The 27,518-nt window shown below is 38.1% G+C and overlaps 1 protein-coding gene across 1 annotated transcript; it reads left to right on the top strand.

Moving 5' to 3' along the window:
• Positions 1–4,329: 4,329 nt before the first annotated feature.
• Positions 4,330–8,377, top strand: LOC115918989 (thioredoxin domain-containing protein 12-like). The gene is made up of 3 exons (XM_030996448.1): positions 4,330–4,430; positions 5,358–5,511; positions 6,321–8,377. Exons 1-3 carry the CDS (start codon positions 4,416–4,418, stop codon positions 6,380–6,382), a joined length of 231 nt encoding a protein of 76 aa, XP_030852308.1. The 5' UTR covers positions 4,330–4,415; the 3' UTR covers positions 6,383–8,377.
• The last annotated feature ends 19,141 nt before the right edge of the window (positions 8,378–27,518 follow it).

The raw sequence follows: 27,518 nt of genomic DNA, 5'->3' as shown, positions 1-27,518 counted from the left end.
TGTGATCTACGTGTGATGGATAAGCCTCCCTAGCAGACCAATTATTCTAGAGGGCCTGATTGGCAAGCATATAGTTTTCATACAAGGTCATCAAATGCTGCACACAATTATATAAGGGTGCATATGATGGGATGGGTTTATTGCTCATAAATTTGCAGTGACCATGTGACATCACAATGCTTGTCAGTAATTATTTTACCTTGCAGTTGGCTTGCTTTAAAAGTAAAATGCTCAGATGCAATCTGAATTTCTTATCGAAGTAAAAATGCTAATGCTAATTTGATATGGACCTAGGAATATTAAAGTTTTTGAGCCAAAGCACAAAACTATGTACACATATGTATGGGGACGGGCTAACTCGGACCTGGGACAACTTGGGCGGTTTTTGCAGGTTTAGGGTTAGGTATAGGGTTTGGGTTAGGGTTAGAGTTAGGGTCAGGGTAAAATGACAAAAAACTGACAGTTTTTGCAGCGGGGCCGCGTTGTCCCCGGGTCCGAGTTAGACCATATCTGTATGTACAGTGTATTGATTGATTGATTGATTTTATTCGTCAAGTATAGTACATTGAATGCATACATAAAGCAAATGGAACGAGAAGATACATTGACAGGATAACCCATGAAAGCCGGAAAAGGCTTATTTCCAACGGGGTCCTATAAAGTACGTGTACAGTACGGCATGAGAATAAAATATCACAACTAATAACTACTACGAATATTACGAATAAATAATATAACATAAACAACAACAAAACTTTCTAGAACTTATAGCAAACAATGATCTACGGTATATTATGCAAGATTAAACTTAAAAACATGCGCTACACATAATGAACTGTGATTTAAGATAACTGATATTACTGTTCTTGAAGGGATTCATGCTTTAGGTATTGTTTTAATACACTTTTAAAGTGTGAAAAATTCTTAACTATTTTGACATGTTTTGGGAGAGAATTCCAAAATTGGATACCATTTAAATAAAAAGAGTTTCCAATTTGTCCTTTTCGCTTGGGTAAAACAAAATTAAAATGACTATTTCTTGTATCGTATCCATGGATATTTGAGACACGAGTAAAATTATTAGTAATATAATGATCTACATCTGAGTAGTATATTTTATGGACATGGTGTAACACGAGTTGTTTAGACCTTTGACCTACATGGAGTATACCTGCTTCTTCAAGTTCATTTTTCCCGACGTGTGTTCTTGGGCCTTAGCAATTAATAAATCTTACCATCTTATTCTGAATTATTCTTAACTTTTTCTTATCCATCTTGCCCAGACTACTGTACCAAGCAGCATTAGCATAATCAAATAAACATTGTATCAAAGCAAAACACAAAATACGTCTCGACTTCATGTTCATACAAGTTTGGTATCTATACAAAAAATTTAAGCGAGAATTAGCCTTTTTGGCAATTGAATCTACCAAACCTGTCCATGACAGATCACTAGTTAAATTTATTCCTAAATATTTTACTGAATCTTTTCTCTCAATCACTTGATTATTATAGGTAACCTTGAAGTCACGTGTATATTTAAACTTTCCCTTCGAACAAAATAAAATACTTTCTGTTTTTCCAACATGTAAACTAAGCTTGTTGTCTGTCATCCATTCGATGCATTTTGCCAATTCTGCACTTAGTTTTTCTTCAATTGACTTAGGATTTGTATCTGAATATAGTAACACACTATCGTCAGCATATAAAAGTAATTTAGAATCATTAACACAAGTACACATATCATTAATATAACACTTAAAGAGAATGGGGCCTAAAATGCTCCCTTGTGGAACCCCGCATTTAATAGGCAGGGAATCAGATATTACCTTCTGCATAGTTACCACTTGATGACGATTAGTTAAATATGATCTAAACCATTTAACACATGCCGAATCCAAACCCATCACTTCCAATTTCTTTAACAGTATGTTATAATTTACAGTATCAAAGGCTTTTTGTAAGTCCAGAAGAACCATTCCAACAAAGCGCCTTTGAGAAACTTCATTCCTAACAAAATCCGATAAATGTATTAAACATGTTTCAGTGGAATATCCGTTACGAAAGCCGGACTGAAATTCATATATTAACTTTTTTTCTTGAAAATATTTCTCTATTTGAGCATGAAACGATTTTTCCAAAATTTTTGAAACTACGCTTAAAACACTGATAGGCCTATAATTACCAACGTCAGTTTTGTCTTTCTTTTTATGTAGCGGTGTTACTTTTGCAATTTTCATGTCGTCAGGAAAGGTAGAAGACATAAGAGATAAATTGATTATATAATTCAAAGGTTCATACAAATTTCTCGCCCCATCTTTTAAAAATCTGACTGGTATCATATCTAGTCCAGTACTTTTCGATACTTTCAACTTGTTTAACTCATCTAAAACAAACTTTTCTGAAACTGGAGAAAAGTGAAAACTATCTTTTGAGGTGTCTTTCTCGACATAAAACTTTTGAAATCTTTCACTGTCGGCATGGAAAAATGTTCGTGTATACTGGTAATTTACACGCTAACTTGTCAGCCACAGTTGTAAAATAATTATTGAACTCATTTGCTATTCTTGATTTATCATGACATAATTCTCCCTGGACATTAATAACTGTCTCTTGAGCACTTTTCCCTTTGCCTTTTAGCCTTAACCCTTCAAATTTTTCCTTAACTTCCTTAGGTTGGGTTTTAATGTGGAACAGCAACAGGTTTAAATTTTAAATGGACATGTTTTGTGAGATGTGAGTTGATCTAGCGGTACATTCGGGAGTGTCGTGGTCGTGTGGTTGAAGGCGCTTGACTGGAGATGCGAAGGTCGAGAGTTTGGACACGGCACTAATATCCTTTGGCAAGATATTAACCTGCACTTGCTACTCTCCACCCAGGTGTCAAATGGGTACCCGGTAGGATGCGGCCGTCATCGTTGGTCAAACAGCTTGTGAGCGTCAAGTAACGCCCGGCTGGAATGCTCCCCAGGGGGTGGAGATTGTGCACACAGTGTGTGCAGTCAAGCACTGAATCCAATGACCAGGGTAATAGTATATTTGTAAAGCGCTTAGAGACATTTACGCCATATAAAAATTAAATATTATTATTATTATATTATTATTCACTTGGCAAGCTTTCTGTACCTCGGCACGAAACTAAGCCATGTCTTTAGGATAGTGAGGTAACAGGTCGGTCCCCAGTCTTATAGTAGATAATCATATCATGTCTGTAAGAACCAATTCTGACCCACACACACACACACTCAGGTCCAAATCCTTCTCAACAAACTTTACTCATGAAATATTAGTCATGGAATTTGTTTGAAAATGTTTCAAAATATGTCTCAGAGTGAAGCAGATCGAGAGTATCTTAACCAAATAGACAAGAGCCCCTAAGAGAGCCCTGAACCCTGCTTCGAAGGACTTTACGTTTTGAGGCCATTCTCCCTCCAAGTTGCATTGTTACTCTACATTTTCTGTGTTAAACATTATCTGAGACCTTCATTTAACAACTAAATTATTCATACCCTTAAAGGGACTTTGTAACATTGTTCAGATGAGAGATAGTGGTGCTAAGGTAGTGACTTCAATGCTAGATGTACAATTAAAGATAATCTGAAAATTTGAGTGAAAACGGATCATTATTCATGGTACAAATTGGGAAAAACTGATCTGATCGATTCCTTAATTCTCCCAACTATGTTATTCTACTTCTATTCTGCTACTTGTCAAAGCCTGTTCAGCATCAAGACAAGGACAATTTAATTACATTTAAGGTGAATGTAAATCGTCACAAAGCAATAAAATGACTCTACATTCCATTCCAGACAGTTAAGTGTTGACAGATTTTTATAGCCTGTTTTATGTATTTTTCTCATGGAAAAACGGTTGGGAAAATTCAAAAATGGTTGGGAGAAGTTACTGTTAATCACTGCTAGAGGGTGCCTCACATCGACGCCATAGATATCTTTGTGGTTTGAGAATTTGTTCAGGATTTTTTGCATGTCAGAGGGTTAGTATAGTAGAAGGAATATAGTAAGTAACATTTTATACAAAAATTAAGCAATTTTTTTCATCAACCTTCAACAATGTTACCGAGTCACTTTAACTTGATAATCATCAAACTTCCCAAATATAGCTACATACTGACAGTGGCTAGACTGATATATTTGGCTACTTACAATCTAAGTCATGGGATCCTAGCCTTGTACATATATACAGGTTTCAATTTCAGACTATGCATAATGGTGCAGAGCCCTGTTGTAAGATGACGATTGCTTCTTATCCTGATGAATGTTATCTTATTGTGAGACATGGCATTGTGTTCCACACGTTGATATCTCTCTGTTTTCCTTTCCTGTTTTTACCATGTAGCATTAAAACCCAAGTTTGCTGCCAGTGAAGAAATACTTAAATTAAGCAGTGACTTTGTGATGGTCAACGTAGAGGTGAGTTGTCATTTTAAAATGCTATATATATATATATATATATATATTATAATATAATATGATATCTCAGTAGTTCAAAATGGAGTCCGGCTTACTTGGCTCAAAGACAACTCGGCCCAGCTGCAAAAACAGTCAGTTTTTGCAGGTTTAGGGTTACTCGGTAGGTTAAGGGTTAGGGTTATGGTTAATTGACAAAAACTGACCATTTTTGCAGCTGGGCCGACTTGTCTTTGAGCCGAGTTAGCCTGGATTCTTGAAAATATGTTCACGTATCATGGATGAAATTTTTAGCCAATCTGAAACTAGAATGTGAATGTGTATTCAGATTTGCCTTCAGCCCCTTATTTTGAACATTTTATGCTAGGAATAATGACAATAGTAATTTCAAATGATACGAGGCACTATCCTCAAGTGTATACACAGGTAAAGGATAATAAATAATAACAATAAAGGATAACATAAAATCCTGCATAAAAGGTTCACACAGAATATAAGTCACACTTGGGTTTCATGCGCACCCTATTCTATGCGAGTGCATAATTGTGTGTTGGCTTTTTACTGAGAACGTATTTAAACTATAATATCTCTTTGTAGAAATAATATTTGAAGCTTATATTTTGAATTCAATAGAGCGACTTGGAACCTGTTACATCACGAGTAAGATATGTTTTGGTTATCGGTACACTTTAAGTACATGAAGTTAAATTGGTATGTGTTTATTTTTTGTTGTTGAAGAAGTGAAGGGAATTAATATTGTTCAAAAATGCAGGGGATTTGTTTCTAAAATTGTGGGCCAGTGGATCAAAAGATTTACTTTGGGAGTTGACAAAGTTGGAGCTGAAGTTGATAGAAGTATATATGATGGTACTGAAAGGGTTAAGAGATCAAACTGTCATTGTGATGTTTTATGATGGTTATCTTCCCCAGGATGACGAGGAACCTGAAGGGTCTCAATTTCAACCCGACGGTGGATACATTCCTCGTATACTCTTTCTAAACTCAGATGGTGTAGTTCAACCTGACCTAATCAACACGTTAGGAAATCCCCAATACAAGTACTTCTATTCAAATGCTCTAATGGGTATGTACAGCTAGTCATGAGTGATACATGTATATGTATAGTAGGTTATATAACACACTTCCTATAGATATTGATCTGCCGGATTAGAGGGGGGGGGGTGTAATATGTAGCCCCTTCCCCCACCCACCCAACGTTTCGATAGAGACAGGTACAACAAAATAATATGCTTGGTTGCATGCTCAGCCAAATCATTCTTTCAAAATGATTTACATCTCCTGAACATACATGTACATGTACATGTACTTCAAATTCAAATCTGCAAAAACAAAGTTGAGAATTCTACAAGTAAGGTACAAATAATTAAGATCCCCTGGTAGTGCTAATGTAGGTAGGAACTCAATGCCTTTTCTTTTTGTTTGGTTCCCTTACTTCTTTTCCAATTATTAAATTGTGTAACAACTTCTTTCTAAATCTTATTTCCTTCTTATTGCCACTTTTCAAATCTTTGTTATTTAATTAGCTTTGAATGAAATATATCAATTATATTTTTTTGGTTCCCTTACCGGTACTTCTTTTCCAATTATTAAATTGTGTAACAACTTCTTTTTTAATCTTATTGCCCTCTTATTGCCACTTTTCAAATCTTTGTCATATAATTACCTTTTTATGAAAAATATCAATTATGATCTTTTGGGTTCCCTTACTTCATTTCCAATTTATTAAATAGTGTAACAACTTCTTTCTATTTTTTTTTGCCCTCGTATTGCCACTTGTCAAATCTTCGTCATATAGTCAGCTTTAAATGTCATTTTTCAATTATGGTTTCTCTATTTTGATATCTTTTGTTTTCTCTCATTCATCCCTTTCAGTGACTGAAGCAATGAAGTCTGCAGTCAAAGCACTGGGAGGAAGCAGAAATGATGAGTTGTGACATGGATCTCTAGTTTAAACTATTTATCAAGCAATAATGGCAGGTGCCCACTCTTGTGATGTAAACACTAGGGCCCGAATCCACAAAGGACGTTGAACTTAACCTATGGTTTAAAAATTAGTGCAAAATAAGCGTTGCTTGCCTTTCGCGCGTCTTATATTGGACCTCTGTCTGTGTCGCGCTTATGGGTTATGTAAATAAAGATTTAAACTCTGGGTTGAATTTAAACCTCCTTTGTGAATTTGGGCCTTTATGATTTGTCTATTCAGAGACGGAAAGGTGCTAACTCTTTCTAAAAGTGTATGACAGGCCTTTTTATGTCCCTTACTAATGCTACTTATCTTGACAATAATAAGACATTTAAACATAATTCTTTTTCACAATATGATACAAGTAAAGCACAAGTTCACCATTTTCTGATGGTCAGAATAACATTACCTCATATAATGTATACTATTTATATGTGATGCAGATATCGTCCCTTTGCCACATGTTAGCCAATGTTATTTTTTTATGGGATAGATATAGGCCTACCAAAGGCTTTCAAGATTATTTAACTATGCCCAGTGCAAGATTAATCTATACTGATATTAAAAGGGTTGTCATGGAAATAATCAAGACCCTAGTAATGGGTAATTTTGCAAAACCATGATGCACAATGAATCGTTTTGTTTAGTAGTGTCTATCGTTTTGTGCACGTGTGGTAAACAAGTGACCTTGCAGAGAGTTGAAGAAAGCACCCAAAATGTTAATGTCCCACTGGCTTTCGAGTGTAAACTTTGTTTAAAGTTTATATTGTATTGTGGTCAAAACAGATATATATTGTAATGGTTCGTTCGTTCATGTCTCCTTAGATCAGGATAGTTATGTAAAGTTCCTTATTAAATTAAATTAAATTTTAAATTAAGTTCTTCCATGGCCCGATTGCTGCAATGGCCGTTTCATTAACAAGGGTCAGGTCTTCATCTGTAATAGTGATTCATGCCTTTGAAGATGGTTCATGGTATGCTTGGTCAAAAATCGTTTCTTTGAAACCAACATCATATACATACACACTCTAGTATTCAACATCGCAAAGTGGATACTTAGTTAGAATAGGATACTTAGAAAAGGCTTTTAGGAGTGATAGGATTTGCATGTAAATGTTAGAAATATTCTGTAGCTGAATTTTTATTAGTTTTTCATGACTTTATAAAAAAAATAATGATTACTTTAGACTGTCTATAGGCCTTTATAATTGTATACTTTTACAGACAAGTGCCTTGGAATACTCATATTTTGAGGTACTTTGTGGATTAATCTGTCAGTCGTTATTCAATGTCTCACAGATCGGCATTCGTACATGACACTATTGACCCATACCATACAAAACTAGTCTCTTCACTTCATTATACATAGAGGTGGTATCATGATTGTTATACATTTTTGTAAGAAATGCATGGACTGAGTAATTACACAAAATACCTATATTAGACTCATGATTCTGGGCCCTGTGTTATAAAACTTTTCCTCCATAACAAATGCTAAATTGCTATGACAAATTTACAAATTTGCTCTCAGCCAATCAATGCCAGGAGTTCAGTAGCTTATAAAAGTTATGGTACCTTGTTACGGATGACAAGTTTTGTGAAACAGGGCCCTGGTGTCTGGATAAAATGTTTTAATATCAATTTAAAGAGATTCACATTTATCCAAGCTCATGGTTGAAATCGCATTCTTTTTTGCTACAAAACCATGGACATGCAATTGGTTCTTGTCAAATTGTTACAGATGATTACTTTTCTAATTGGTAGATGGACTAAGCAAAATACATTCTCACAAGCCAAACAAGCTTGACTAATTTCATGCTTTTGTCTACATTCTATAGGTGACATATTCATTGAGTAACAAAAGATCTTAGTTTGAATTTATTAGGCTGTGTATGTTATCTAGACATTTATAGAATGTTATTACACTGCATGAATAAAAAAGGAAAAAGATAAATATCAATAGTAATTCTGTCCATGATAACATTTCATATTCTTTCGTGGTAACCTGATATTTGTTTAGGTGACATTTATGGTTAGGGCTAGCATTGTGATTGGGTTACCGTTAGGTAGAGGTTTAGGTTAATGTACAGAGTTGGGACTAGGGTTAAATATGAATGTAGAATAGACTCGTGCAGGAGATAGAAGATAGACCATGGAGCACATGTCATCTGATCTTTGTGTCCTATAACACAGTTGCTCTCTCCCTTTCTTCATAATATGAGAGATAGAGAGAGAGAGAGAGAGAGAGAAAGAGAGAGAAGAGGGGGGGGTGGGAGAGATAGACACACTTGTCTGTTGTGTCGCTCGGTACATTATACAATTACAGTAAAATATAAGTAATTGAAGTAAGAAGTAGGGATATAGAGGAGAATTGAGTGAAGGGGACATAAGGAGTGAGAGCTAGTAGGAGGGAGACAAGTAGAGAAAGAGAGAGAGAGAGAGAGAGAGAGTGGGGTAATGAGTGAGAGAGAATGAGATGAGGGAGAGAGAAAGAGATGCGGGAGAGAGAAGAGAGAGAGAGAGTGGGATAATGAGTGGGAGAGAATGAGATGAGGGAGAGAGAAAGAGATGAGGGAGAGAGAAGAGAGAGAGAGAGAGTGGGATAATGAGTGGGAGAGAATGAGATGAGGGAGAGAGAAAGAGATGAGGGAGAGAGAAGAGAGAGAGAGAGAGTGGGATAATGAGTGGGAGAGAATGAGATGAGGGAGAGAGAAAGAGATAAGAGAGAGAGAAGAGAGAGAGAGTGGGATAATGAGTGGGAGAGAATAAGATGAGGGAGAGAGAAGAGATGAGGGAGAGAGAAGAGAGAGAGAGAGAGAGTGGGATAATGAGTGGGAGAGAATGAGATGAGGGAGAGAGAATGAGATGAGGGAGAGAGAAAGAGATGCGGGAGAGAGAAGAGAGAGAGAGAGTGGGATAATGAGTGGGAGAGAATGAGATGAGGGAGAGAGAAAGAGATGAGGGAGAGAGAAGAGAGAGAGAGAGAGTGGGATAATGAGTGGGAGAGAATGAGATGAGGGAGAGAGAATGAGATGAGGGAGAGAGAATGAGATGAGGGAGAGAGAAAGAGATGAGGGAGAGAGAAGAGAGAGAGAGAGAGAGTGGGATAATGAGTGGGAGAGAATGAGATGAGGGAGAGAGAAAGAGATGAGGGAGAGAGAAGAGAGAGAGAGAGAGTGGGATAATGAGTGGGAGAGAATGAGATGAGGGAGAGAGAAAGAGATGAGGGAGAGAGAAGAGAGAGAGAGAGAGAGTGGGATAATGAGTGGGAGAGAATGAGATGAGGGAGAGAGAAAGAGATGAGGGAGAGAGAAGAGAGAGAGAGAGAGAGTGGGATAATGAGTGGGAGAGAATGAGATGAGGGAGAGAGAATGAGATGAGGGAGAGAGAAAGAGATGAGGGAGAGAGAAGAGAGAGGGATAGTGGGATAATGAGTGGGAGAGAATGAGATGAGGGAGAGAGAAAGAGATGAGGGAGAGAGAAGAGAGAGAGAGAGAGTGGGATAATGAGTGGGAGAGAATAAGATGAGGGAGAGAGAAGAGATGAGGGAGAGAGAAGAGAGAGAGAGTGGGATAATGAGTGGGAGAGAATGAGATGAGGGAGAGAGAATGAGATGAGGGAGAGAGAAAGAGATGCGGGAGAGAGAAGAGAGAGAGAGAGTGGGATAATGAGTGGGAGAGAATGAGATGAGGGAGAGAGAAAGAGATGAGGGAGAGAGAAGAGAGAGAGAGAGAGAGAGTGGGATAATGAGTGGGAGAGAATGAGATGAGGGAGAGAGAATGAGATGAGGGAGAGAGAATGAGATGAGGGAGAGAGAAAGAGATGAGGGAGAGAGAAGAGAGAGAGAGAGAGAGTGGGATAATGAGTGGGAGAGAATGAGATGAGGGAGAGAGAATGAGATGAGGGAGAGAGAAAGAGATGCGGGAGAGAGAAGAGAGAGAGAGAGTGGGATAATGAGTGGGAGAGAATGAGATGAGGGAGAGAGAAAGAGATGAGGGAGAGAGAAGAGAGAGAGAGAGAGTGGGATAATGAGTGGGAGAGAATGAGATGAGGGAGAGAGAAAGAGATGAGGGAGAGAGAAGAGAGAGAGAGAGTGGGATAATGAGTGAGAGAGAATGAGATGAGGGAGAGAGAAAGAGATAAGAGAGAGAGAAGAGAGAGAGAGAGTGGGATAATGAGTGGGAGAGAATAAGATGAGGGAGAGAGAAAGAGATGCGGGAGAGAGAAGAGAGAGAGAGAGAGTGGGATAATGAGTGGGAGAGAATAAGATGAGGGAGAGAGAAAGAGATGCGGGAGAGAGAAGAGAGAGAGAGAGAGAAGAGAGAGAGAGAGAGTGGGATAATGAGTGGGAGAGAATAAGATGAGGGAGAGAGAAAGAGATGAGGGAGAGAGAAGAGAGAGAGAGTGGGATAATGAGTTGGAGAGAATGAGATGAGGGAGAGAGAAAGAGATGAGGGAGAGAGAAGAGAGAGAGAGAGAGAGAGAGAGAGAGAGTGGGATAATGAGTGGGAGAGAATGAGATGAGGGAGAGAGAAAGAGATGAGGGAGAGAGAAGAGAGAGAGAGAGAGTGGGATAATGAGTGGGAGAGAATGAGATGAGGGAGAGAGAAAGAGATGAGGGAGAGAGAAGAGAGAGAGAGAGAGTGGGATAATGAGTGGGAGAGAATGAGATGAGGGAGAGAGAAAGAGATGAGGGAGAGAGAAGAGAGAGAGAGAGAGAGAGTGGGATAATGAGTGGGAGAGAATGAGATGAGGGAGAGAGAAAGAGATGAGGGAGAGAGAAGAGAGAGAGAGAGAGAGAGAGTGGGATAATGAGTGGGAGAGAATGAGATGAGGGAGAGAGAAAGAGATGAGGGAGAGAGAAGAGAGAGAGAGAGAGTGGGATAATGAGTGGGAGAGAATGAGATGAGGGAGAGAGAAAGAGATGAGGGAGAGAGAAGAGAGAGAGGGAGAGTGGGATAATGAGTGGGAGAGAATAAGATGAGGGAGAGAGAAAGGGATGAGGGAGAGAGAAGAGAGAGAGAGAGAGTGGGATAATGAGTGGGAGAGAATGAGATGAGGGAGAGAGAAAGAGATGAGGGAGAGAGAAGAGAGAGAGAGAGTGGGATAATGAGTGAGAGAGAATGAGATGAGGGAGAGAGAGAGAAAGAGATGAGGGAGAGAGAAGAGAGAGAGAGAGAGAGAGTGGGATAATGAGTGGGAGAGAATGAGATGAGGGAGAGAGAAAGAGATGAGGGAGAGAGAAGAGAGAGAGAGAGAGTGGGATAATGAGTGGGAGAGAATGAGATGAGGGAGAGAGAAAGAGATAAGAGAGAGAGAAGAGAGAGAGAGAGTGGGATAATGAGTGAGAGAGAATGAGATGAGTGAGAGAGAAAGAGATGAGGGAGAGAGAAGAGAGAGAGAGAGTGGGATAATGAGTGGGAGAGAATGAGATGAGGGAGAGAGAGAGAGATAAGAGAGAGAGAAGAGAGAGAGAGAGAGTGGGATAATGAGGGAGAGAGAAAGAGATGAGGGAGAGAGAAGAGAGAGAGAGAGAGTGGGATAATGAGTGAGAGAGAATGAGATGAGGGAGAGAGAGAGAAAGAGATGAGGGAGAGAGAAGAGAGAGAGAGAGAGAGAGTGGGATAATGAGTGGGAGAGAATGAGATGAGGGAGAGAGAAAGAGATGAGGGAGAGAGAAGAGAGAGAGTGAGTGGGATAATGAGTGAGAGAGAATGAGATGAGGGAGAGAGAGAGAAAGAGATGAGGGAGAGAGAAGAGAGAGAGAGAGAGAGTGGGATAATGAGTGGGAGAGAATGAGATGAGGGAGAGAGAAAGAGATGAGGGAGAGAGAAGAGAGAGAGAGAGAGAGTGGGATAATGAGTGGGAGAGAATGAGATGAGGGAGAGAGAAAGAGATAAGAGAGAGAGAAGAGAGAGAGAGAGAGTGGGATAATGAGTGAGAGAGAATGAGATGAGTGAGAGAGAAAGAGATGAGGGAGAGAGAAGAGAGAGAGAGAGTGGGATAATGAGTGGGAGAGAATGAGATGAGGGAGAGAGAAAGAGACTTTTTTTTTTTGACTTTTGAAAGTAAAACTTTATTTACAATACATATAATAATTAAAACAGATAAAAAAAATAACAGTGATGCACTTAATATAATAAGTGTTTGAGAATCATATACCAATAATCAACAACAAGTAGTACGTAATACATGAGAAAGTAACCATTAAACAATTCATAAAAAAACAATAATTTCGACGGTAGAAATTGAGAAAAAACATAAATTGTACTAAACACTGATTACAAATGATTACACATCCATAGAGTGTTTCAAAACGATTAAATTATGGGAATTCATAACTTCCAACTATGAGCTTCTTCTCAAGACAAACTTATCACAAACAACAATTAAATCAACCATGTGAGATCAACATCATCTGAAAGAAAGAGTACATTATTGTACGACCATATCTTATGAAATAACACCAAATTGTTTTGTAATTTGTGAAATTCATAATCAAGAATGACTCTGTTCTTGATTCTAAGTTTCCAAAAAGGAAGTGGATCAAGAAAACGAGAGGTACGATAAAGCCAATATAATGTGCTTTTAAGAATAACAATAAAAAAGTTGGATAGGCGCACGGCCTCCCTGTTACGACCTCTTGCATGTGGAACCAGAGTCCAGTAGAGGTCAAAGTCAATGTTTACTTCGGGTAGAAGACTTGACAGAAGATGATGAAGAAGATCCAAGGCCGGTTGTATAGAAGTACACTCGATAAAGAGGTGTAGAATAGTTCCCTTCTTGCCACACCATCCACATGAAGAGGAGATATCGGGATTAAGATGATGAAGAACGGCAAGCGACGGAAGAACATTGTGTAATAGTTTGTACTGAGTGTCCCCATCTTTCTTAGATGATGGATAGCAGTAGATTTCAGTCCAGTTGATTAGTTTAGAAGGGGAAAGTAACCCAGCCTCGTGCCAATGAGTAACTTGAGCTCTAGGAAGAAAGTTAATAGCACGGTTGAAGATTCGATATAACGATTTAGTCGGCGTGTCAAGAATGTTCTTGTTGTCTTTAGTTATGATCGAGAACGGAGAGGTAACAGGTTCAGTCAGATTATTAAGATAAGCTGAAGCTGCTGACAGTCTTAGTCCGCTGTTCGAAAAGAATCTAGGAAACAAACCGGAAATCTCTTTGTGAAGTCGACAGAGGTCAAGTTCCAAAAGGCGTAAAGACGGACGCTGCAAAGTGGAGGCAATGACGACCTCGTCTGCTCGGAGCCAGGTACCGTTGTTCGGGTTTACAAGATGCTTGACGAGTTTGATTCCACATGCAAAAAGTCTAACAGGGAAGATCTTGTCGCCATCCAGTGTAAATTGAAGAAATTTATAATAATTCAAGGGAATGTTTAACACATGGTTGACAGTAAAGGACGATGTCTCGACGCTTGCTCCAGAGGTAATCCAAGCACGCAACATTTCCGAATAGAAACAAGGAAGGCTGGTATAAAACTTTGGGTCTAATTCAGTCAGAAACAAAGGAAAATCAAGATTTAGTTTCTTATATCTGCGAAAATTATGAGAACAAAGGGCATACGCAGGATGAGAACAGAGATTGAGATAACGCTGTAAAAAGGCAAAACGAAATGTAAGGGTTCGTGCTTGGAGACATACCAAACCAAGTCCACCTTTGTTGGGTTGTTGAAACAGAATTTGCTTTCTTAAAAGATGTCGTTTACCAGACCAGACATAATTAATAAGCATTTCTTGGAGTTCAATTAGTGTTTGCTGAGGGGGAGACAAAACTGCAAGACAATGGAAAAGTTTAGATGCAGCTAATTGATTAGCAATAATGATTCTGCCTTTAAAGGACAAACTATAAGAAAGGGAGCTCCATCGAGATAGAGTCTTACTCAGTTTTTCTTTACACTTTGACCAATTTTTGTTTACATAATTATTATTATTTCCTAGATGAACTCCAAGAAAGAGGAGACCTTCGCAATTCCACAGGAAATCAAGGGGCCTGTCTCTACGTTTCGACCATGATCCGGCCCACAGTCCTTGAGATTTAACATAATTAAGACAGGCAGCCGAGGCCTTGCTAAAAGTGTTATATGTATCTAGAATAATATCAAAGCCTTTGTCTTCAGTGACAAAAATTGATATATCATCCGCATACGCAGATACCGAGACATTCATATCTGTGTTGGGTAAGGAGAAAGAACACGATGAAAGATTAACTTTTAACTTGTGAAGAAAAGGTTCTATGGCTATAGAATACAGAAAGCCAGATAAAGGGCAACCTTGGCGTATGCCTTTTTGAAAAGGAAAAGGCGCAGTGAGGGATCCACACACTTTGACTAAGCCCTCTGCGTCATTATACAAAAGTTGAATACAAGAAATAAAATATTCTCCAAAGCCCATAGCTCTCATGGTATTGAAGAGATAATTATGATCTACATTATCGAAGGCTTTCCTTTGATCCAAATTAACTACTGCAAGAGGGGTATCATTGCAATTAGAGAAGTGTACAATGTCTCGGATCAAATTTAAGTTGTCATAAATCGTTCGACCTGGAACACAATACGTTTGGTCTTCAGATACAATGTTAGTAATATAATGTTTCAATCTATTGGCAAGTATCTTTGCAAAAATTTTGTAATCATTATTTAGAAGAGAGACTGGTCGCCAGTTTGCAATGTCTGCCAGGTCTCCTTTTTTAGGAATCAACGTAATCACTGCTCTACGAAAAGTATGTGGGAGGGTTCCAGTACTTATGGCATATTGTAATACAGAGAAGAGATCATTTTTTATCAAGGGCCAGAAAGTCTGATAGAATTCAGAAGAAAGTCCATCTAGACCAGGCGATTTATTTTTGCCGAGATGTGTGACAGCAATATCAAGTTCATTGAATGACAAAGGAGCGTCAAGATGTTTTGAATCCTCAGGGTTGAGTTTCGATAGATCAGATAAAATAGTATCAACCGAATTTTCATCAATAGGTACACGACAGTACAAATTCTTATAAAAATTCCGAACGTGAATTTTAATATCGTTCTGATCCTCTGTAATGTTACCCGAAGGGAGACGGGTACGAGAGAGTGTTTTAAAAGTAGAGTTTGATTTTTCAAGACCATAAAAATAGGATGAGCTAGTGTCTATCTCATTAGCATATTGAAAACGTGACCTTACAAGAGCACCCTTGGCTTGATTCTTAAGGAGAATGTTTAGTTCAGTTCTTTGTTCAGCAAGAGCCTGCTGGATATCAGGCGTGAATTCAGGCGAAGAATGCAGTTCGTCGATGGTTTTATTGATATTCAATATCGTTTCCTTCTTCTCATTGGCTAACTTAGATCCGTACATTTGAGTGAGCACCTTAATGTGGGATTTACCAAAGTCCCACCATGACAGAATGTTAGGAAAGTCGGCTTTTTTATTTTGCCAGTCAGTCCAAAAATGACTAATAATACTTCTATAGTCATTGTCATCAAGAAGGGAATTATTAAGATGCCAAAAAGCACATCCTCTTGGCTTCTGTGGGGGAATTTTAATTTTCAGGGAAATCGCACAGTGATCAGAGAGAGTACAAGGTAGAATACGACAAGAGTGTAATGAAGGTATTAGGGGAAAAGACACATAAAAACGATCAAGTCTGGCTTTAGAAACACCATTAACGCTGTGAGGGTTGTTCCTATGCCAAGAGTATTTCTTTTCATGAGGGTGAAGTCTGCGCCACGTATCACATAGTTTATTACTATCAATCACTTCCTTGAGGGCAGAAGATAACTTAGGTCTATGCTCATTAGGCATGCACAATCTGTCTAATGACGGAGATAGGGTACAGTTATAATCACCGCCAATAATAATAACACCATCACTGCACTGATTAACATGATACGCAAGAAGATGAACAGCCTTAATAGCAAGGCCGTCATCTTGTGGCATTAACACATTATATAAATGATACATACCACCATCGAACTCAATTTTAACATATATAATGTGGCTATTAAGTATAACTAAGGAGTCAATATCACTACAAAGATTATTCTTCACAAGGGTAGCTACTCCGGATCCTCGATTATGCCCGGGGGCACAAAAAGGTTTATAAGATGACCACAAATTCCAACATTGAGAATTCTGGGAGAGGTCATTAATTTCTTGTAGAAACACAATGTCAGAATCAAACGCAATATTATCAACATAACTAAACACTGAAGCATTCTTCATAGCATTGGAGCAACCTCCAGTATTAAGGGTGAGCAACGACAGCGTCATAAAAAGGGAGAGGAAGGCATGCAGGTCTACGCTCATATTACATAAGAAGATGGCCATATTAGATATCTAAATTTTTGATCAATTTGTAAATCCTCTGCTGTGTACTTTTAGTAAACAGAGGACTGTTCCTCAGGGGTCTAAGTTGTCTTACAAGTCCTGATATATTGGAAGTGAATTTTCTCGCTACCTCTAGAGGTTTTTTCCGTGCTTTGACAATCTTTAGAAATTTGCAAATTTCCTTTGAAGAGAGGGGTCCTTGACTGGACGGAAAAGAGGAGGCCCAGTCAAAGGATTCATCGTCAGTCTGTGTATCATCCCATCCCGCCACGTCATCAGTGTCGACAGTGTCTACCGTGGAAGCGGGAGAGGATGGGATTGGTGACGCAGGGAGCGATACTGATACAGGGGAGGGAGGTTCTGAGGTCACGGGAGAGGAAACTTTTCTCATTAGTTTCCGCGGTGGGGTAGCAGACACAATTGGAGTAAGTTTAGGGGAGTCTACCAAAGAAGGTTCGGGAGGTTGTTTCCTTTTAACAACATCTGCGAAAAGTCTGGACGGGGCGGGCGGTGCTCCCCAGATGGGGTCGCAAAGGGTTTGGGTCAAAGAAATTGTGGGGGTTACGAGAGGAGGAACTTTGTCCTGGCTACTGCCTGTGGGGTAGCTGCTAGGTGGACTATCATTAATGCTACGGGAAACTATCGCAACCGGAGTAGAGCACGTGGGAAGTCTCCAGGGTTTTGGATTATTTGTGTTCAATGGCAGAAAATTATCAACTTTCTTTGTTTCATTTGAGTCAAAAACTTGTGTCGTTAGTCGCACTTGTTACAGCGCAACGTACACAGACTCTCAATCATTTAGATATCTCTTTCATGCACATTTCAGATGATCGTGCAGTTTTTCAGGTCATGGATGTCTTAAAAACGACTACTCCAAAAAAGGGTATTGCTAAGCGAATAGTTGAGCTTCCTTCTTTTCCTTCGAATAAGAAGTTGTGTGTTTTGTTAACTCTTAAGGAATATCTTAATCGTACCAAACCTCTTCGTGAATGTCATGGGGAAACGAAGCTCTTTATTTCAACTAGAAAACCTCACAAATCGGTAACCTCCAGTACTTTGGCAAGATGGTTAAAATTCTCTTTGTTTGCTTCAGGCATTGACACATCAGTATTTTCGGCGCACAGTTTCAGGAGTGCCGCTACTTCTTCTGCTTTCGCTCATGGGGTCACCTTGAAAGAAATAATGAAGAAAGCTGACTGGTCAAATGCCCGAACATTCAAAACCTTTTACCACAAACCCGTCGTTGAAGATGGAACTTTCGCTTTTTCGGTTTTAGCTCAAGCTTCTTGAAATTTATGTTCTATATCATGACATTATCACGAAAGAGGGCTCTATGTTAAATGAGAAGAAGGTTCGCTTCTCTTTGGTAATCAATTTTTGGTACAGTTCCATTAAAGGAAAATCCTAGGTTACTAGAGATGTATTTACATGATTCACGTGATCGTAGTTTACTTTTAAGCAAGACTGATTTAGTCAAGGAGATCTGAGTAATCCTTTTATGCTTCATTATTTTTGAGGTTCGTGTTATGATTACAAATTTTGATACACCTGCAATTCAAGTGTTGGTTGTTTATTCATGTAAGTTCGTCTTTTTTCAGATTCTGTGATCTGCTCTTTGAATATGCTAACCCTCTGAAGACTTGTACGAATGTTATGTAATAGAATTCCTAAATTATGCAAATAACATGAAGTATAATTAGAATTCTATTAATAATAATGAAGTACAAGTCGAGGAGGGTCCCTCCCTTCAAGATCTTTTGCTGAAGATTCCCTCCCTTCTGGATTTTTGTTATTGTTCAAATCACAGAATCTTCTCTCTTTTTTAATTGGGAGTGTATATATCCTGGCTTCATGTCTGTTTGGACTTTAGCTGTTGTTTGACAGGAGTTATGTTTTGATTGATTGGATATGATCGATTGTAGTTTTTGTTTGATTGATTATTCAAATTCAAATTCAAATTCAAATTCACATTTATTCGGCAAAAGATAAAAACATCAAAATGAAATCATTACAAATGAAATCATTATAAATAAATACCGGGATTGCTAAAATAAGTTAAAAACTTGTAAACAAGCAACCCCAAACATAAAAACATACAGATACTATACAATACAATAAGATGAAATACGATACAATACAATACAATACAATACAATAATAATAATGTTTCATGCTAACAAAATATATGAGTCAATTATGTATTTCAATAAATCAATAAGTGGCAAGTATTGTTCTTTTCAGTTTAAGTTTAAATGCGTTCTGGTTCTTAATACCCTTTAAATAACCTGACATGGAGTTCCATTTGTGAGGACCTTGATATCTAATTGATTTATTTTGCAAAAATGAGTTAGTGAATTTTGGTAGATGGAAGTCATTTTTTTTTCTTGTATTAAAGGAGTGGACATCCGAGTTCAAATGAAAACTGTCATAAAACGTTACTGGTAGTAAATTATTTTGGAGTTTGTACATAAATAATAAAGTCCGTTGAGAAAGAATATCTGGAAGTTTGAGTAAATTTAAGGATTTAAATAATGAAGAGGTGTGCGCCCTGAATGAAGCATTGCAGCACAACCGAACAGCCCGCTTTTGAAGTATGATAAGGGGCTTTAATAAATTATTAGACGTTCTCGCCCAAACTAAATTACAGTACGTTAAGTAAGGATATATGAGAGTGTAGTAAAGAGAAAGCATGGTAGAGGATGGTAGAAAACTTTTGAGCTTATTCATTACACCGACTTGGGACCGAATCTTCCTGGAAATTAATTCAATGTGTTTTGCCCATGTAAGTTTGTTGTCAATGGCAACTCCTAAAAAATTGGCAAATTGTACCTGGTCAATACAGTTACCATCTATTGTCAGATTAACATTTTCAATTAAAGTATCATTTTTTTTACCAAAGTTAAATATCATGAACTTTGTTTTGGTCTGATTAATTTTTAATTTATTTGATGAAAACCAGCTAGCAACCTTTTGAAGTTCAACATTGGCTTCGAAAATTAAGTCTTTCAAATTTTTACCAGAATAGAAGATGTTTGTGTCATCGGCATACAGTACATAATGTAATTTCCTTGAAGACTCAACAATGTCATTTATGAAGAGCAAAAATAATAACGGGCCCAAGATACTACCTTGAGGAACACCTTGCTTCATTAATAGCAATTCAGAGTCAGATTCATTATAATTTACAAATTGTGTTCTATTAGACAGATAACTTTGGAACCATTCCAATGGAATGCCTCTAATTCCATAAAAACTTAATTTTCTTAATAAGATTTTGTGATCCAAACAATCGAATGCCTTGCTAAGGTCTACATACACTCCTAAAGCTATCTCTTTTTTTTCATAAAATTTGTACAAAAGTTCGGATGCAAAAAGTAAAGCTGACTCTGTTGAATAACATTTTCGAAACCCAAACTGTTCCGAAAAAATAATTGAATGCTTATGAAGGAAAGTAGATAATCGATTGTACATTAGTCTTTCTAAAATCTTGGAAAAAGTCGAAAGCAATGATATTGGGCGATAGTTCGATAAATCATGTATATCACCTTTCTTAAATAAAGGTATGACTTTTGAAACTTTCATTGAATCAGGAAATGTTCCAGACATAAATGATAAATTAAACACATGGGTTAAAGGTTCAACAATATAGGAAATTAACTTCTTTATAACGTATGGTGACATATCATCCACCCCACATGAGTGTTTATTTTTCAAGGAAGAAGATAACTTCAAGATCTCATTTCGATCTGTTGGTGAAAGAAACAAAGAATGCGTTACGCTGGTTTTCAAATAGTCACGAAAGCATCCGGTGGTCTGGGGATCATCAAAACAACCAGCATTAACGAAAAACGAGTTAAATGCATTTGCAATTGCTTTTGGTTCAGTAAGCCTTACACCATCCTTACGAATGAATGAGGGTAATTTCGATTTACTATCTTTACCAAGCAGGTTGTTCAGAGTTTTCCAAGTGTTCTTTAAATCATGGCGATTTGATTCAAGCTTTTCAGCAAAGTAGTTCTTTTTGGAGACACGTATAATGTGAGTAAGCCTATTTCTGAAAGATGTGTACTTTTTCTTCACGGAGGGGTTTTTCAGTTTTAAATACCGCTTATACAAGCGTTCCTTTCTACCAATAGATTTGAGAATGCCTTTCGTAATCCATGGTTTTTTGGATGATCTACGTCTATCCTTACCAGGTATTGTTTTCGAATGCTTTGAAATCATCTGTTTAAAATCTTGAATAAAGGTATCGTAAGCTTCGTTGACATTGGTTTTGGATGTTACCAAAGACCAATCATACAATGCTAAATCTTCACACAATGAGTTAAAGTCTATTCGGAGTTTAACTTGACTCGCATTGTTCCTATTCAAGTGGGTGTGGTAATTTGGTGGTAAAGAGTTCGTTACTTGAAAGATTGGAAAGTGATCAGACACATCTGAATACAAAATACCAGGCAGGATTGGCTTATTCAAAACATTTGTAAAGATGTTGTCAATACAAGTAGAAGAGTTAGTAGTTACACGGGTTGGTTTCGTGATAAGTGGGAGAAAAGAGGAGGAGTACATTGTATCGATAAATGCATTGGTATCCGAATGAAGGGCGTAACTAAGTAAATCAAAGTTAAAGTCTCCAGCAATATAACATTGTTTATTCTCTTTGTTCACTTTACCAAGACATTCTTCAAGATGGTCATTAAACTCTGTACCACAAGTATCGGGAGATTTGTATACAGTTCCAACGATTAAATTCTTCCCTTCCTTTACGATTTCAATAAAAACAGTATCTATAGTTGAAGTACAAAAATCCAAATCCGTCCTTGGTTTGAAGGTGACATTGTCCCTGACGTACATACACACACCCCCGCCTACACGACCAATTCTATGTTTTTGAATAAGTTTGTAATTAGGCAAATTATAAAATGAATGTGGGTCTCCCTTAAACCAGGTTTCCGTAAATGCGTATATTGTGAAATCGTGGTGAAGTGTATGTATGTAATCTTGAACATGAGAAAACTTTGATATAAGACTACGAGCATTCAAGTGGAACAATGAAAATTGACCTTCTGATTTTCGATTATTAATTTTAACATTGAAGGTGTCATTGAAATAATAATTACAATCAGAAATATGGTCATCTAACCGGGAACTCATCACTTCATTCAGGGAGAAAATATCAAATTGTAAATCATCGTGACTTCCATTATGAAATGAAGGGTGGTCTATTTCAAAGAAGGTATGAATAGCGAACTTAAAGTCTAAATCATCAACTATGTGATTAAAAGGTATGGCATTACTTAAACAAGGTTGGCATATCCAGGGTAATGGATATGATTCTGCTTTAGCACATGTTACATGACATATACTTCCACATGAACAAGCATATATAGATTGATTCTTTTTTGTGCACTTATAACAAATATTACAGCGCATTTTAAATAGAATGCAGTATCAAAACGAACATACATGAAATCAATAATATTATTTAACGAGCAAAAGTAGAAATTAAGATAAAGCTTTATGCATCACAGTTCAAAATGTCCGAAATCATTCATAAAAGTTTAGTTCAGATAATCTAGCAAAATGACTTTCACGGGTTACCTTGATGCGTCCACCACCGGGTTTGTTGACGATGATTACACCGTCCTGTGTCCATACTCGATGTTCTGTATTTTTTGTTGCTTTTCTGATTTTCCACAACAGCTTCGATCTGATTTTCGTCAGGTTTTCGTTGATGTACACGCGGATAATTGCTGGAGAATCCTTCAGACGTTTCCGTGCGCTGTAAATTCTCTCGCGGGCACCGTAGTTGCTAAACTTTACAATGATGTTTCTTGCCTTTGTTGTCGCTCTCGAAGTCGGTGGTCGACGATCGTTCTCCGGTGGTTCGCCATTCGGTCGAGCAGGACCAAGCCTGTGAATCCGGTCGACATCAGCAACGTTGACCTCGACGCCAAGATTTTGACGACATAGACTTCTGATCACTTCTGTTGTATTTTCTCCTCTTTTCTCCTCTACACCTGAAAAGATTAAGCAGTTCCTGCGGGAATATTGCTCTAGGTCGTCCATGGATCCTCTCACGTCTTGCAAGTCGCCATGAATCGCTGTCATTTTCTCGGCTTTTAGTTGTTCCATTTCCTTTTCAAGCGCTACGATTCTCGCGTTTCGGGATTCGATGTCGAAGTCGAGCGATTGCTTGACTTCATTGCAAAGAGATTCGTGTATTTCCAGCATCAACTGCTCCCTGATGGCTGTGACAAATTTATCGACGAACAACTTGTCTGTAAGCAGGGTTTCTAAGGCTGATTTAATTGTCTCGGTCAGATCTTGGCTGTTTTCTTCACATTCATCGCTTAATATTTCTGCAGCTTTCTCGGCGTCTTGCTTAGTTTTTCTTCTCGGGCGTCTATCAGCCTGGCTTTCTGATCTAGTACGATTAGCTTTGCTTTCGCCCGTCATTCTGTTGAGTTAGCTGCTATTGTGTAGAATTGCAATGGTTGGCGGAGCACTAACTAAAACGGCGTCTACTCTCTAACGATCATCGTCACACGTTATGATTGATTGAATGGATTTGATCATATTTCCAGGTGCTAGGCAGTGAGATCACACAAAGGAAATTCAAAGAAAAGAATTTCAAATGAGGAAAGGAACCTTATAAATAGGGTTCGCGGGCGCACGTAGCCATCTTTTCAAAGAAGGAAGAGGTGTCAACAAACGAAAAAACTCTCCCCAAAACAGAGTAAATATTTGTCCAAAAACCGAAATATCATATTATTGATCATAACAAAAGCTACAATAGATCAAATCCATTCAATCAATCATAATCAATCAAACAAAAACTACAATCGATCATATCCAATCAATCAAAACATAACTCCTGTCAAACAACAGCTAAAGTCCAAACAGACATGAAGCCAGGATATATACACTCCCAATTAAAAAAGAGAGAAGATTCTGTGATTTGAACAATAACAAAAATCCAGAAGGGAGGGAATCTTCAGCAAAAGATCTTGAAGGGAGGGACCCTCCTCGACTTGTACTTCATTATTATTAATAGAATTCTAATTATACTTCATGTTATTTGCATAATTTAGGAATTCTATTACATAACATTCGTACAAGTCTTCAGAGGGTTAGCATATTCAAAGAGCAGATCACAGAATCTGAAAAAAGACGAACTTACATGAATAAACAACCAACACTTGAATTGCAGGTGTATCAAATTTTTAATCATAACACGAACCTCAAAAATAATGAAGCATAAAAGGATTACTCAGATCTCCTTGACTAAATCAGTCTTGCTTAAAAGTAAACTACGATCACGTGAATCATGTAAATACATCTCTAGTAACCTAGGATTTTCCTTTAATGGAACTGTACCAAAAATTGATTACCAAAGAGAAGCGAACCTTCTTCTCATTTAACATAGAGCCCTCTTTCGTGATAATGTCATGATATAGAACATAAATTTCAAGAAGCTTGAGCTAAAACCGAAAAAGCGAAAGTTCCATCTTCAACGACGGGTTTGTGGTAAAAGGTTTTGAATGTTCGGGCATTTGACCAGTCAGCTTTCTTCATTATTTCTTTCAAGGTGACCCCATGAGCGAAAGCAGAAGAAGTAGCGGCACTCCTGAAACTGTGCGCCGAAAATACTGATGTGTCAATGCCTGAAGCAAACAAAGAGAATTTTAACCATCTTGCCAAAGTACTGGAGGTTACCGATTTGTGAGGTTTTCTAGTTGAAATAAAGAGCTTCGTTTCCCCATGACATTCACGAAGAGGTTTGGTACGATTAAGATATTCCTTAAGAGTTAACAAAACACACAACTTCTTATTCGAAGGAAAAGAAGGAAGCTCAACTATTTGCTTAGCAATACCCTTTTTTGGAGTAGTCGTTTTTAAGACATCCATGACCTGAAAAACTGCACGATCATCTGAAATGTGCATGAAAGAGATATCTAAATGATTGAGAGTCTGTGTACGTTGCGCTGTAACAAGTGCGACTAACGACACAAGTTTTTGACTCAAATGAAACAAAGAAAGTTGATAATTTTCTGCCATTGAACACAAATAATCCAAAACCCTGGAGACTTCCCACGTGCTTTGGTACCTTGGTTTAGGAGGGTTTGCATTAAATATCCCCTTCAATAATCTTATTACCATGGGATGCTTGCCAACTGGAAAGCCTTCCATTGGTGGTAGTACAGAAGAAAGGCCAGAACGATAAGAATTAATAGTAGAGTAGGATTTTCCTAAACCCTGTTGAGCACTAAGAAAATTAATCACGTTTACAATACACGAGTCAAAGGGATCAAGCGATTGTGAATCACACCAGCGAAGCCACTGTTGCCAAGCCGATTCATATTGTTTGTTGGTTCCATCTCGCCAAGAGAGGGCGATGAGGCTGGAAGCGTGTTCCGAAAGGCCCGCTGAGCGCCAACCTTTGTTGAGATAATCCAGGTGCTAGGCAGTGAGATCACACAAAGGAAATTCAAAGAAAAGAATTTCAAATGAGGAAAGGAACCTTACATGAAGCCAGGATATATACACTCCCAATTAAAAAAGAGAGAAGATTCTGTGATTTGAACAATAACAAAAATCCAGAAGGGAGGGAATCTTCAGCAAAAGATCTTGAAGGGAGGCCAGGTTACATAACATGGTAATTGATTGTTGAAACGAGAAGAAAACAAATCAACGTCGAGACATACATTGAAATGCTGACAAATAGAGAAAAACCTATCGGGACAAAGATGAAGCTCTTAGTTTAGATCTCTACGTGAAAGCGTGTCTGCCTCAATATTTGCAATCCCAGCCAGGTGAGATGCAGAAAGCCAAATATTACGTTCAAAACACCATGACCAAATGGCCCGGGAGATTCCATCTAACATGGAGATACGCCCACCAAACTTCTTAATATAAGATACGGCGGAACTATTATCAGACTTAATATGAATATGGGCATTCATCCGTGAATTGCATAATGATGATAATGCGTGTTGAATTGCAAGCAATTCCAGAACATTAATATGTAGATCGGCATATTTAGATGACCAAACCCCTTGAGAAAATGAATAATCATTCTCACAGAAAGCTCCCCATCCCGTGCTACTTGCATCTGTACGTAATGTGATCCTGATAGGAGGCATTTTAGCGGGCGTAGTGAAGAATTCATTAATATTCATAGAGAGAGAGAGAGAGAGTGGGATAATGAGTGGGAGAGAATGAGATGAGGGAGAGAGAAAGAGATGAGGGAGAGAGAAGAGAGAGAGAGAGTGGGATAATGAGTGAGAGAGAATGAGATGAGGGAGAGAGAGAGAAAGAGATGAGGGAGAGAGAAGAGAGAGAGAGAGAGAGTGGGATAATGAGTGGGAGAGAATGAGATGAGGGAGAGAGAAAGAGATGAGGGAGAGAGAAGAGAGAGAGAGAGAGAGTGGGATAATGAGTGGGAGAGAATGAGATGAGGGAGAGAGAAAGAGATAAGAGAGAGAGAAGAGAGAGAGAGAGAGAGTGGGATAATGAGTGAGAGAGAATGAGATGAGTGAGAGAGAAAGAGATGAGGGAGAGAGAAGAGAGAGAGAGAGTGGGATAATGAGTGGGAGAGAATGAGATGAGGGAGAGAGAAAGAGATGAGGGAGAGAGAAGAGAGAGAGAGAGAGAGAGTGGGATAATGAGTGGGAGAGAATGAGATGAGGGAGAGAGAAAGAGATAAGAGAGAGAGAAGAGAGAGAGAGAGTGGGATAATGAGTGAGAGAGAATGAGATGAGTGAGAGAGAAAGAGATGAGGGAGAGAGAAGAGAGAGAGAGAGTGGGATAATGAGTGGGAGAGAATGAGATGAGGGAGAGAGAGAGAGATAAGAGAGAGAGAGAGAAGAGAGCTAGGTGATTGGGGATAAAGGAGAGAGGAGGAAGGGAGTGAGATACAGATATTTTTTTCTTCTATCTATCCTCTTTCGAGGGAATTTATTCACTCATATTGTAAAATAACAACTATTTACAACAGTGTTTATATACAGAATTCATATCATATATACCGGGTGAGTCAAAATAAAGTTTACACTCAGAAAATTGTAATTTATTTTAAAAGTCAGCTATGAATGAAAGATTATCATACATGTTTTGAACGAGTGTTATGTCCCGAATCGTTTGGTATCATTTTTGTGTGGTGTGTTCACGTTTGGATGAACAGGAGACATTGTTTGAGAGAGTGAAAGAATCGACTTGCGCAAAAGTATCAAAGGAAGAGAATGAATTGAATGTATCATTATGAGATGCATTGCAATATGCTTTTTTCAGAAGCAAAGTCACACACACACGGGAATTTTTTTTTTTTTTTTTTTTTTTTTTGGTGCTTTTTACTATTTTTAATACGTATTATGCTTATATGTTAGTTTTATACTGTTCTTACCTTTGCCTGTGAGCTTTGGTGATATTCGTTATTTATATTTCCGTGTTTTTATCCTGTTCAGGACCATGATGTAAAACAGATTTTGTATCTACAATGTATATCTAATTCTTGATATCCTGATTAAATATATTTCAATAAAATTGAATTTATATTCCGTTTTGATATTAAACGGAAAATTTGCGATTTTACAGAAATGTTCATTACGTAATAATGACTTGGCTGCGTGTATTTTTCATTTATCTGAGTGTGCGAGTGCGCGGAAGTGTGTTTGTGTGTGTTTGTGTGTTTGTGTGTGTGTGTGCGTGACTGACTGGGTTTGACTCTGTGTGTGGTTTTTTTATATGTATGGCTCGATTAGTTTTCTTAGGGATGTTTTTAGGATCTGT

Source organism: Strongylocentrotus purpuratus, unplaced genomic scaffold, assembly GCF_000002235.5.
Source record: "Strongylocentrotus purpuratus isolate Spur 01 unplaced genomic scaffold, Spur_5.0 spur5_scaffold_3, whole genome shotgun sequence".
Classification (NCBI taxonomy): Eukaryota; Metazoa; Echinodermata; class Echinoidea; order Camarodonta; family Strongylocentrotidae; genus Strongylocentrotus; species Strongylocentrotus purpuratus.
Note: the sequence above shows the minus strand (reverse complement) of the source record. Positions and strands in the feature narration are given on the sequence as shown.